Raw genomic sequence first — 13,658 nt, 5'->3', positions numbered from 1 at the left:
GATAAACCTTCAGAACTGGCAAGTGTAGTTTAGTGGCCAGAGTGAAAATTGCAGGATTTTGATGCGACTGCCCAAATATTTTCATGCCGCGCAGTTTTATTTGTGTTTTTTTATGTTCATAAATTTATCGTTTTACTTGACTATATACCCACAACACGTCCTGGATTCCGATATCGGCCCATATGGCTCCTTATTACTGAATGATGCCAATGTGCGGCACCAAAATCTATGAGCGAAACACAAACGGCAACCGCAGAACGCGCGAGAAAGGAATATTATAGGAGGAATACAGGTGGAGGATGGAAATGTAGTGCCCACAGGAACTGCCAGTGTGAACGGTAGTTTGGGGCAGTGTCCGACCATTAACCCCCTCCTGTCCAGGGATCTGTATGATACCCAGGCTGGGGGTCTCCTATCGCCTTTTAGTGTCCCGGGGGCCTCACATTGTTCCCTCTCATGGCAAAACACCCTAAAATGACAGAAGTGGGCCTTGTAATCTCTCTTTACGTGTTATCTTGTTATACAGGCGAGACGACCCCATCCAATGAACATGTCTGTCTCAGTGATGAAGGGAACCCACCGGCTGTGACCCAGGACCGCGGCACCTCCACCGATACACCCTGCCGGCGGCACAACACCACCCAGAGTGCCAACGACCCCTCCGGACGTTCTTCTACCCGGTCACGCTTGGACCCTCATAGAGACCGTATCCGCTACCAGACAGATGTAAGACTGGAGCCCACAGAAGAAATATTCCTGACCCCCGTTCAGAGGTGCTCGGACCCCCCAGAACCCGAGAGACCATTCGTATCACAGGCCGGACCTTGCCGCATGTCAGTCAGCTCAGACGCGGACGTTAATGTCCGGCCCAACAACGGGGGCAGACAACAGTTGTCAATCAGCGAGGAGGAGGAGGAGGAAGGGGAAGATGGGGTGGGGTATCTTGGGTGTCCGGCGAAGGTCGGTGGTCCTCGTGGACTTCAGAGGTCATCGGTCAGCTCGGACACCAGTGGCTTATCTTATGACTCTGTCAAGTACACGTTAGTGGTTGACGATAACGTGCAGCTGCAGTTGGTCAGTCTGCGCCAATGTTACGCAGGGTACAGCGATGACAGCGACAGCGGCACCGTGTACGACAACTGCGTGTCCTCGCCGTATGAGTCAGCCATTGGGGAGGAATATGAAGAGGAAGAAGAGGAACAGGTGGGGGCCGCCGGGAGGGAGGGGAGCAGAGTCCGGAGGTCTATGTGCTTATCGGACACCTCTTCTCCGGACGGCGATGTCTCCTACTCCAAAAAGTTCCTGAATGTCTTCATGAATGGACGGTCACGATGTACGAGTGAGTTTACGAGTGAGCTGACACCTTCTAATCTACTAATCTATGTCTGTGGTCCTGTCACCCGTGTATATAGGGGCACATGTATTAAAGAACCGCTCATCCCGTGATGTATTCGCTATGTGGGGTCACCCCCCGTGTCAACAAATTGGCCCAAAAATTGACATATATTTGGCTTTTTCATCTAAGATTATCAACACGGATGAGACGTGGATACATGTGCCCCAACATGTATGACGTGTATATGTGCAGAATAGTCTAAAGCTGGCCGTACACTGCAGACAGGGCTCAGCCATTCCTTCCATTCCCCCATACACATGCACACTTGGCTCAGCTGAGCACATACTATATATTGTGAATGGGGAGAGAGAAGCGGCTGCAGCTATAGATCGGACATGTTGAAATCCGGTGCTTGATCTAAAACGTTGTCTAGGGAAAGTGGGAACTCCGCCATACGTGTTACAATTAGCAGGTTCAGGCGACATTAATCTAATTGATATGTCCAGCTTTAGTCTCTATATAGTTCGATAGTGCAGTGTTATATGATGATGTGCCCCGGCTGCTGCAGAACATCATAGAGTGTGTATACTGTATATATCCAGTGGTGGACATGAGGCCGTCCCTTCAAAAAGAGGTTCTGCAGCAGTAGGTTATAAACCCCCCCCCCCAATCTTCTAACTTACTAACCCTCTGAAATGTTCTGGATTTCCCATCAGAGACTCTTATCTATCACTGTATTATATTTAATTGGGGTTGTTTTAATATACAGCTCAGTGCAAAAGTTATAGGCAGGTGTGGGGAAAATCCTGCGCAGTGAGAATGCTTCCAGACAAAGAAGGGTTAATAGATTATTTTATGGAGAGACATTATAAATCCCATCAATATTTGGTGTGACCTTTGCCCTTTGGAGGAGGAGTCCTGGAAGTGACGATCCGGCCCCCACTTAGTCTGTCTTGGATGATCTGAAGAGACAGACGGATTGGAGCAAGTAACATCCAGAGAAGATCTGCTAAGAACTACCTGAACCGAGAAGAAGGCAAAGGCCAAAGGTCACACAGAATATTGGGGGGATTTACAATTCTCTTTTCTTCATTCCCTTCATAACATTAACCCTTCTATTGCTGGAAGCATTCTTACTGCGCAGCATTCTCCCACCCCACGCCTAATACTTTTGCACAGAATTGTGTGTGATCTGCTGTCGCTGGTCGTTGGCTTCGGCTTAGTTGTGTGCCGTGCTGCTCGCTGTGGACTGTGCATGGGATGGCGCTCTTTGTGTTTGTGGGGTTTGTTCTTACATCTTAAGGTTTGGGGTAGGGGGCGGGTAATGTTTTTTGGGGGCCTCAGTTTGTAATCTTTTTCGGTGCAGATTCCTTTGGCTTGTTTTCGTGCCTAATAAACGGGGAGGAGCGAGAACAGACGCATCGAGCCGTATTCAGGTGACTTTATTCATACAAGTCTCTAGCTGCAAATATTAGTGAGTACCGTTCACCGCCTCCAAAAACTTCGCTCTGTCTGTCCTTTAATAGCTCCCCCTCCTCTAATTCCGGCACAATTGGAACGTTTTCTCTCCACCATTCCTGAGAAATCGAAGCTGGTAGTTTTGATCCCTGACATCTAACTAGACTCCCTAATGCAAGAGGGTGATTGGAGCTCTGAGCCCCGCCCCCTTGCCTGCCCCTGCCTGATCTTTCTGCCTCTGATTGGAGCTCTGAGCCCCGCCCCCTTGCCTGCTCCTGCCTGATCTTTCTGCCTCCTATTGGTGCTCTAAGTCACGCCCCCTTCCCTGCTCCTCCTGCTCTTTCTGCCTCTGATTGGAGCTATGAGCCCCGCCCCCTTGCCTGCTCCTGCCTGATCTTTCTGCCTCTGATTGGAGCTCTGAGCCCCGCCCCCTTGCCTGCTCCTGCCTGATCTTTCTGCCTCTGATTGGAGCTCTGAGCCCCGCCCCCTTGCCTGCTCCTGCCTGATCTTTCTGCCTCCTATTGGTGCTCTAAGTCACGCCCCCTTCCCTGCTCCTGCCTGATCTTTCTGCCTCTGATTGGAGCTCTGAGCCCCGCCCCCTTGCCTGCTCCTGCCTGATCTTTCTGCCTCCTATTGGTGCTCTAAGTCACGCCCCCTTCCCTGCTCCGCCTGATCTTTCTGCCTCTGATTGGAGCTCTGAGCCCCGCCCCCTTGCCTGCTCCTGCCTGATCTTTCTGCCTCTGATTGGAGCTCTGAGCCCCGCCCCCTTGCCTGCTCCTGCCTGATCTTTCTGCCTCTGATTGGAGCTCTGAGCCCCGCCCCCTTGCCTGCTCCTGCCTGATCTTTCTGCCTCTGATTGGAGTTCTGAGCCCCGCCCCCTTGCCTGCTCCTGCCTGATCTTTCTGCCTCTGATTGGAGCTCTGAGCCCCGCCCCCTTGCCTGCTCCTCCTGATCTTTCTGCCTCTGATTGGAGCTCTGAGCCCCGCCCCCTTGCCTGCTCCTGCCTGATCTTTCTGCCTCCTATTGGTGCTCTAAGTCACGCCCCCTTCCCTGCTCCTCCTGATCTTTCTGCCTCTGATTGGAGCTCTGAGCCCCGCCCCCTTGCCTGCCCCTGCCTGACACCACCCACTGGACATTAGGGAGTCTAGTTACATGTCAGGCACCAAAAATAAAGGCCCTGACTGCTCAGGAATGGCGGGGGCAAGAGAAAAAATTCTAACTGTGCTGGAATCAGAGGAGGAGGGGGCTATTAATGCATGCAAAACGATGGAAATGATGGCGGTGGTGAAAGGTCTTCTGTAATGAACAACAACAACATGGCCCAGGGTCCAAATGGCCTTTCGGAGAGCAGGGTCTTAGGATCTTCTCGCAGGCCCCTTTGTGACACAATCATAGGCTGTAAAACTACAGGGCCCCAAAGCTCCAGCAGGTGACTACTAAGTTTAGAGGTGATTTTGGATTCAATTGTTTGCCCAAAGGACCCCATCCCAAAATGATAGCTACAAAATAAATGCTCTGTAATGGGAGTTGCTATGTAAGTCCATCTCTATACTCTCAGACACAGGGGCGAACCTACCATTGGTGCAATCTGTGCATCGGTGCGGGGGCCAGTCAGTCAGGGGGCCCTATTACCTTAATTATGATTGTCTGTGCGATTGTGGGGAAATGACTAAGCTAATGAGACTTTATGGCTAATGATTACTGTTGGATTGTTAAAGAGACATAAGGGGGCGCTCTGTGCTGAGATGTAGCGTCACAAGGGGCCCATAGCTGTCCTTGCACAGGGGCCCCAGCTGTCCTTGCATAGGGGCCCATAGCTGTCCTTGCACAGGGGCCCATAGCTGTCCTTGCACAGGGGGCCATAGCTGTCCTTGCACAGGGGGCCATAGCTGTCCTTGCACAGGGGCCCATAGCTGTCCTTGCACAGGGGCCCATAGCTGTCCTTGCACAGGGGGCCATAGCTGTCCTTGCACAGGGCCCCCAGCTGTCCTTGCACAGGGGCCCATAGCTGTCCTTGCACAGGGGCCCATAGCTGTCCTTGCACAGGGGGCCATAGCTGTCCTTGCACAGGGCCCCCAGCTGTCCTTGCACAGGGGCCCATAGCTGTCCTTGCACAGGGGCCCATAGCTGTCCTTGCACAGGGGGCCATAGCTGTCCTTGCACAGGGGGCCATAGCTGTCCTTGCACAGGGGCCCATAGCTGTCCTTGCACAGGGGCCCATAGCTGTCCTTGCACAGGGGCCCATAGCTGTCCTTGCACAGGGGGCCATAGCTGTCCTTGCACAGGGGCCCCCAGCTGTCCTTGCACAGGGGCCCATAGCTGTCCTTGCACAGGGGCCCATAGCTGTCCTTACACAGGGGGCCATAGCTGTCCTTGCACAGGGGCCCATAGCTGTCCTTGCACAGGGGCCCCAGCTGTCTGTGTCTGCCCCTGCCTGGACACATTCGCTCGGCTGAGCCGCCTTGAACAACACATTTGCTAATTAAACGCCACCAGATCTTGTGTCTTAATTGCATCTCATTAACCCATTAATTGCACCCTTCATGGCAGATTTATGCCTCGTCACCCCGGGGAGCTGGAGCTGGAGGCGGAGGACCCGCTGCTGGTGGAGGTGAAGGCTGAAGATTACTGGTACGAGGCCTATAACATGAGAACCGGAGAGCGCGGGATCTTCCCTGCCTACTACGCCGTGCAGGTGACCAAGGATCCGGATCAGCTGTCAGGTAAGATCTCCAGTCTATATATACCGGTCATTATAAGATCCCCAGTCTATATATACCGGTCATTATAAGATCCCCAGTCTATATTTATCAGCTATATCTGATTTCTGGGATCCCCCACAGATCAGCTGTTCGGGCCCATACTTACATGGCACAGGGCCAGAATCTATTGGCTTTAGTCGTGTCACATCAATGCGAGCCGCAGTACCAGCCCCGGCCACAACACAGGGAGCGGCGACAACTGAGCAAAAAACATTTAGACATTTGACTTCCAGATTTATAAGCTTTGGTGTGTGATAAGGACATGGGGGGAGGGGGTCTGAGCACTGTCTGAGTACGGGGTCCCCAGTAGTGCAGGTTTATGGACACAGACTATAAGAAATAGAAGGAAACAGAGGACAGACAGTCCCGGTGCGGTCAGATCTCATCCGTCAGGCTCTGATGTTTTTTAATACTTTTGTATATGAGACAACATCAAGGTGGAGCACATGGGGCGAATCCGATTATACAGGGTTGTCTCTTGTATACCCAGTCGTATAGAAACCCTTTAGATGAGCCCCTATATAGGAGCTGCTCAATGTTTGGTCTTTGGGACATTGGAACAATAAAAGTACAATGTATAAGACAATACAAGAGATTTTATTTCTATATCTTTGGATGTGAACGGAGAAGAAAAACTCAACAAATGCAAAATAATTGCAACATATATAAAATAAATGACCAAATGTAACAAAACCGTGTATATACCTGTATCTGTATACTATGACGTGTATATACCTGTATGTGTATCTATATACTATGACGTGGATATGGCTGTATCTATATACTATGACGTGTATATACCTGTATGTGTATCTATATACTATGACGTGGATATGGCTGTATCTATATACTATGACGTGGATATGGCTGTATCTGTATCTATATACTATGACGTGGATATACCTGTATGTGTATCTATATACTATGACGTGGATATGGCTGTATCTGTATCTATATACTATGACGTGGATATACCTGTATGTGTATCTATATACTATGACGTGGATATGGCTGTATCTGTATCTATATACTATGACGTGGATATGGCTGGCCGCGGTCCTATTGCCATGATACGTGATACGACGGTGTGGGGGTCTGCTTTACAATATTCTGTGCTTCCTGCAGAGACCCGGGCCTCGGATTGGTTGGATCAGTTCTGGGTGAAGTTTCTTGGGTCAGTGCAAGTTCCGTATCACAAAGGGACCGACGTCCTCTGCACAGCCATGCAAAAGGTGAGAAGGCGCCGGCTTCTTAAAGGGACAGTTAACCTCACATCTGTAGCCTAGAAAAATCCCCCCAATCAGATTTTATCAATGTTTTATTTTTGATATTTTTGCGCCCTCCTTATTAATATTCTTTGATCGGGTTTGTGACCTTGTGCTGTGTATTGTGTGTTCTGATCTGCATCGATTCCTGGAGGAGATATATCCATCAGGTGTGACCTGCTGCCTGTATACACCCGGGATATTGCCCTCTGCTTACTGGCATGTTGTAATGCTGGGAGGGGTCTCGGTGACACAACACGGGCAGTACTGCCACCTACTGGCACCAAAGAGGAACAGCCAACAAATTTATATACAGGATTAGGGTTGAGCCGATCTTGAGATTTTAGGAGCGATTTTCCGATCATCTTCCAGTCGATCCCGATCGTGAAATTTGCTGGATCACCGATCGGTATCCGATCTTTCCCTATCCTGATCACTCAACCCTAATTATATATTATATATCTAATTATATATTATATATACGGCAGGGTTGAGCCGATCTTGAGATTTCAAAATCCGATTTCCGATCATCTTCCAGTCAATCCCGATCGTGAAATTTTCTCGATCGCCGATCGGGTCCCAATCTTTTCCGATCCTGATTGCTCATCCCTCTAAAAATAAAATCACATGACCAAGCAAGGACCAGCGGGTCCAAAACATGAAATCCACGAGCCATGTGACGGACTGTCTTTGTTGTGACTTATCTTTCCATATCTGAATTTTCTCGGGTGTCCTTGTTGCCCTCTCGGCTGATCTGCCCCCTCTTCTTTCAGATTGCTATGTCTCGTCGCCTTACAGTGCTGTCCAACCCTCCATCTAGCTGCGTATTGGAGATCAGCCTGAGAGGGTTAAAGATCGCCGTACACGGGGAAGACCCTCACGATCACAGCCAGGTAAGGAGGACGGTCCCTCACAACCACAGCCTTGTATATGGGGCGGCCAGACTCTGTCCTCAGGGGTCAGGGCCATACTTGGAGGTTTTGGTATCTGCAGGAACAGATCGCCAAATACTGTGCGTGGATTATTTCAGTGACCCCATGGTCATGTGACTGTGGGGGCCAGAGGACTCGGTCACACAGACTGGAGCAGGTGCTATTGCTGTCTGTTTCGGAGGGTTGGGTCGTGTCTAGATGACGTCACACAATGTCATCCCTATGGTCCTATGTGCGCCCTGAGTATGATCGTCACTACTCCGACTCCTCTCCCCACAGGTGAACACGTGCAGCCATTTCTTCCAGTTAAAGAATATTTCCTTCTGCGGATATCACCCTAAGAACAGCAAGTAAGTGCCAGGTTTGGGGGTGCAGGCTCTTCTGTCTCCCCTTCTCCTCCATCTTGTCTCACGTGTCTTATCTCTCTTTTCTAGATATTTCGGTTTCATCTCCAAGCATCCTTCAGACCACCGGTTTGCATGTCACGTGTTCGTCTCGGAGGAATCTACTAAACCCCTGGCAGAGTCTGTCGGGTAAGCGACTGTATTTCCTAAAGGACTGAGATAGAAGCGACGAGGGCCAATACTTGGGGGGCCACAGATCTCAGGGGCCTCCAAATCCCCCGGAGTATCTGCCATGTACAATTAGGAGAGGGGCACCTGCGCTGACATTATATAAATACTTGGTCCTATAGCGCCCCCTGGCCGCACTCTCTATAACTGCTTCTATGGTTCATGTATGAGCAGACGGGAGCTGTAGGACTAGATATATATATATCCAGGGGTATATGCAGGATTCTCCAGAGGGGGGGTCCTATCACAGGGGAGTATATTTTGTGTGTGTGCTTGTCACTCCGGGGCCCGGCTGCAACCTCCGAGCACCTCCATGGATGAAGCTCATCATTCAGTGCCTGATCGGGGTCATCCCGGAGGTGGATTTAACCCTCTAACTGCCCCCTTGCCTACGCCCCTGCCTATCACTAGTTAAAGGGTTCTTGGCCTTATTCACTTCCTTGACTGAAGTGGAGTCGCAGTACCAGACACAGCCTGTGGACCAGGGGGGAGCTGTGGTTGTAATCGGAGCCTCTTGTAATGTTAGATCCCTGTTCTTCCTACAGGAGAGCCTTCCAGCAGTTTTACAAAGAATATGTGGAGTACACGTGTCCCACAGAAGATATCTATCTGGAGTAGCCATGGATTGCTAACACGGAAACATGTTCTGTGCATGGACTAAGCGCTCATACAGGAGCAAGAAGCTGCCGAAACGGTGGAGGAAAGTTGGGCTAAAGGCTTGTGCTGTTCTGCGCCTGCACCCTGTGGGACTTGTGAACTGGGTGTGTGTATGCCAAGGCCAGCAAGGGTTGTCCATCATATAACGTTCCCAAATAACCTTCTCTCTTCTTGGCTCTGCCCCTAACCCATCTTCAAGAAGTAGATGACTCTACTCCCCCCTACACACTGTGCAAATGGAACATGCCACAATGAATGGACATGAGAGTGGGAGCAAACTAAAGGAGCCCCGGAGGGGGGTAAGGCCTAATCCTTGCGTGTTACTGTGAAGAGAACCAGTGATCATGGGTTCATGTATCAATGCCGCCATGATAGAAACTGGCGAAAACACTTCAGAAAATAGGGCGGTCGAAATCAGATATATTTATCGGCCCCCAATGTTTGACCCCCCTCTTTTGGTTTTGGGGTTGTGGCTAAGAGACGTATTTATTACCCTATAAATGGCGTATTATTAACCTTCCCTGCTACGTATATATCTGCGTTTCAGCGCCAGAACTGAGGTGTCGTACAAATGGCGCTATTGATACATGACCGCCATGACATTTGTATAGAGACGGCGCTAGTGAATGGTTGTGGCCGCGTTAGACAACGGCGTCACGGGCAGAATGTATAAGGTCTGTACTGGGCCTTATGTACCAACACCGTCTCCAAGGAGAAGCATCCTGGAGACCTGGATTCTGATTGGCTGCTATAGTGACAAGGACGCTCGTCTACGGCCCGGGGTGCAGGCGGCTGACAAGGTGCTTCACAATGGCCGACGTTCCACAGGGCTTCAATCCCGCTACTTGGTGCTTTTTTCTTACCTACCTTAAGGCCACTAGATCTGCTTTGCGTCACTTATAGAAGGCCGGACCGCTGTCCGAACGGGTCCGATGTACTAAATACTTCCCATTGACCGAGAACAATCCTGGAGTTGTGCTGTCCCTCTCTAAATCCTCCTGGAAAAGTTTGAATAAATGGACAACTGGGCGTCACCCTTCTCCTTGCTCAATGAGAGGTGCCCGATACACTTGGCGGCTGCCAGAAGCCCCGGTGCCCCTCTTCTAGATGGACAGTCCCTACTTTACACCCTCTGTCCCGGGGTTTTATACTGGAAATAAATGTATATCTATATTATTCTAGACTCGAGCAGGTCCCGGCTATAGGTCAGGCCCCGGCTATAGATCGGATCAGGCCCCCGGCTATAGGTCAGGCCCCGGCTATAGATCGGATCAGGCCCCCGGCTATAGGTCAGGCCCCGGCTATAGATCGGATCAGGCCCCCGGCTATAGGTCAGGCCCTGGCTATAGATCGGATCAGGCTCCCGGCTGTAGGTCAGGCCCCGGCTATAGATCGGATCAGGCTCCCGGCTATAGGTCAGGCCCCGGCTATAGATCGGATCAGGCCCCCGACTGTAGGTCAGGGCCCCCGGCTGTAGGTCAGGCCCCGGCTATAGATCAGGTCAGGCCCCCTGGCTATAGATCAGGTCAGGCCCCCTGGCTATAGATCAGGTCAGGCCCCCTGGCTATAGATCGGATCAGGCTCCCGGCTGTAGGTCAGGCCCCGGCTATAGATCGGATCAGGCTCCCGGCTATAGGTCAGGCCCCGGCTATAGATCGGATCAGGCCCCCGACTGTAGGTCAGGGCCCCCGGCTGTAGGTCAGGCCCCGGCTATAGATCAGGTCAGGCCCCCTGGCTATAGATCAGGTCAGGCCCCCTGGCTATAGATCGGATCAGGCTCCCGGCTATAGGTCAGGCCCCCGGCTATAGATCAGGTCAGGCCCCCGGCCGTAGGTCAGGGCCCCCGGCTACAGGTCAGGCCCCGGCTATAGATCAGGTCAGGCCCCCTGGCTATAGATCAGGTCAGGCCCCCTGGCTATAGATCAGGTCAGGCCCCCGGCTACAGGTCAGGCCCCGGCTATAGATCGGATCAGGCCCCCGACTGTAGGTCAGGGCCCCCGGCTATAGATCGGATCAGGCCCCCGACTGTAGGTCAGGCCCCGGCTATAGATCAGGTCAGGCCACCGGCCGTAGGTCAGGGCCCCCGGCTACAGGTCAGGCCCTGGCTATAGATCAGATCAGGCTCCCGGCTACAGGTCAGGCCCCGGCTATAGATCGGATCAGGCTCCCGGCTGTAGGTCAGGGCCCCCGGCTACAGGTCAGGCCCCGGCTATAGATCGGATCAGGCTCCCGGCTGTAGGTCAGGCCCCGGCTATAGATCAGGTCAGGCCCCGGCTATAGATCGGATCAGGCTCCCGGCTGTAGGTCAGGCCCCGGCTATAGATCAGGTCAGGCCCCCTGGCTATAGATCAGGTCAGGCCCCCGGCCGTAGGTCAGGGCCCCCGGCTACAGGTCAGGCCCCGGCTATAGATCGGATCAGGCTCCCGGCTGTAGGTCAGGGCCCCCGGCTACAGGTTAGGCCTCGGCTTCTAGAATCGGTCAGAATTTGATAAATTTCTATAGCCAGATAATTTGGGCTAATATTATAACAAGAGACTAGATAGAAAGGCAAATAACCCTAAACCTTCTCATGGGGAACTAGAAGTGTCCGCTGCTTTATCCAAAAACTTGTCAGGTTTGTCAGTGTGTGAGGACAAACCCCTGATCTAGTCAGACATTTCCAGGAGGAATAACAGAGGAACGGCACAACCCAAACCTCTAACAAAAGATGTTCCACAATTATTTTATGGGGAGTCTGCGGGTCCGAGGACGAAACTTTCATAAAATATACAAATCTATATAAAAGGAACCAGTAAGAAGAATGACCTGGTGTAAATGGCGGCCCTGCCTGCGATAACCAATCAGAGACCTGCATTGTAGCGACGCTACTGCTCGTGTTGGCAACAGTGGTCACATCGCGGGAGGATTCTCCTAATCTGCAGCTTTCTCATAGGTTTTTGTTGCAGTTCTTCGCTATTGTCACCATCACTGCTTGCTGTCGGGGAATGGAACGTTCTTACTACGTCCAATAAGGCCTTAAAGCCGGGGCCACAACAAATCCAATCCACGCACTGCGGAAAAGACACGCAACACAAAGTGTCTGCCCCGAAGTGCACAAACCACCCCCACAGGGGTAAATCCAGTCACTGTCCGCTGCTTTTTGCCATGGGTGTAGAAGGGTTTTTGGGACTTTATAATTGACCTAGGACAGCGCTGTGTGCAGTACCAGATTTGGCCACTATAGGATGGAGAGCGCCGGTCTGTCCCGCTCTGCTGCAGCCATAATGGGGCAGGTCAATCCTTGCTGTGGCCCCTCCGTGAGGGCTCCGGCCACTGACAACAAGCAGAGATAGTGACAGTGATGAGGAATAGAATCACAACGTACATTACAACATGACGCAACGTGCAGATTTATCACCGGACTCGATGCCTTTTCATATTGGATCAAATTTTGTTCTAAATTTAGTGGCAAAAAGTCGCCCCCCAAGTGCATTAAAGGGGCATTTGCTGTGCCGGAGGGGGTAAGTCTATGGGTTGGGGGCAGAGGGCAGCTCAATAAACAGCCTGAGATTTATTTATTACCGGCTTGTGGTTGTGGCTTCTTGTGCGGGGCCCGGGGGGCCATCCCCAGTCACAGAGCGGCCATGCTGGGAGTTGTAGTGTCACAGACAAGAGACCGATGAATGAGAGTCACATAGAACGCCCGGTACATGGTTTATTCCTGACATCGCTGACTGCGCACCGGCCACCATTGGCCTTACATGACGTCATCGTAGTAGAGCTCCCCAATGTCGGGCTCGTCTCGCTTGCTCTTGCCGGCTTGTGTTAGCCATTGTGACCGCTCACGAATCACTCGCTGAGAGAGGGAAGGATGTTTGGGCGGCACCCCGTAATCTGGGGACGGCAGGAACAAAATCACCATAAATTAGGATAAAACCTAACAAGTGAAAAGGTCTGCAACGTGAGAGAAACGAAAGCCCCAAAATAATGGAGAGGCCTTAAAGGGATGGCAGAGGCTGCCTCAGGTTCCGGACCAAAAAACAGGAGGCCGCGACTGAATGCCGGTGCCCTAAGAATAAATCTCGCTTCTCTTCTCCGGGAGCCGGAAGAAACGACTCCCATTGATTACATTTGATTACATTCCAGGCTTATTAAATGACGACCTATCCTTGATTGAAGCTCGGTGGACTCTGACACCCGGGACCCCCCACAGATCAGCAGTTTGAGAAGTCAAAGCATTTGGACAAGTGTTGCGGCCTATTCACAGCACTGCCCGTTGTATAGTGGTTGTGCTTGGTATTGCAGCTCAGCCCCATTCAACTCGGATAAGACTGAGCTATAAACAAGTCATGTGACTGATGAATATGACGTCATTGGTGTATGGAGGCCACGCTCAGGGAGCACCACTGACACCTCATACAGCTGATCCAAGGAGTCTCAGTTGTCAGACCCGGCAGATCTTAGAATAGGTTATCAATTAATAAATTCTGGATAAGCTGTGACCTGCGCTTGTACCCATCCCCCCTCCGCACCCCATTACCATCTACAAGGCCGTTGTGTTCTACTGGTATCTCAGCTAAAGCTTCAAAGTCAAGGGGAAAGTCTCGGCGAGCTCTGGAATAAAACACAGGGGTCAGTATGACAACTAGGGGGACATCATGGGAACATGGCTGCTCAGAGACCCCTGAATGTACCCA

The 13,658-nt window shown here is 51.5% G+C and overlaps 1 protein-coding gene across 3 annotated transcripts in view; it reads left to right on the top strand.

The window, feature by feature from the left end:
* The window catches only part of MAPK8IP1 (mitogen-activated protein kinase 8 interacting protein 1), a 54,804-nt gene extending 45,625 nt beyond the window's left edge, over positions 1–9,179 (top strand). For 2 of the 3 annotated variants that reach the window (XM_075280791.1, XM_075280793.1), the window contains exons 5-12: positions 527–1,351; positions 2,703–2,772; positions 5,345–5,517; positions 6,682–6,788; positions 7,595–7,714; positions 8,033–8,103; positions 8,188–8,286; positions 8,871–9,179. In XM_075280791.1, coding sequence (XP_075136892.1) covers positions 527–1,351; positions 2,703–2,772; positions 5,345–5,517; positions 6,682–6,788; positions 7,595–7,714; positions 8,033–8,103; positions 8,188–8,286; positions 8,871–8,943 — 1,538 coding nt within the window. In that variant the 3' untranslated portion in view covers positions 8,944–9,179. The remainder of the gene's footprint in view (positions 1–526; positions 1,352–2,702; positions 2,773–5,344; positions 5,518–6,681; positions 6,789–7,594; positions 7,715–8,032; positions 8,104–8,187; positions 8,287–8,870) is intronic. The other variant, XM_075280792.1, reaches the window with a different exon arrangement.
* The last annotated feature ends 4,479 nt before the right edge of the window (positions 9,180–13,658 follow it).

Source organism: Leptodactylus fuscus, chromosome 7 (genome assembly GCF_031893055.1).
Source record: "Leptodactylus fuscus isolate aLepFus1 chromosome 7, aLepFus1.hap2, whole genome shotgun sequence".
NCBI lineage: Eukaryota > Metazoa > Chordata > Amphibia > Anura > Leptodactylidae > Leptodactylus > Leptodactylus fuscus.
This window is presented reverse-complemented; position numbering and strand designations above follow the sequence as displayed.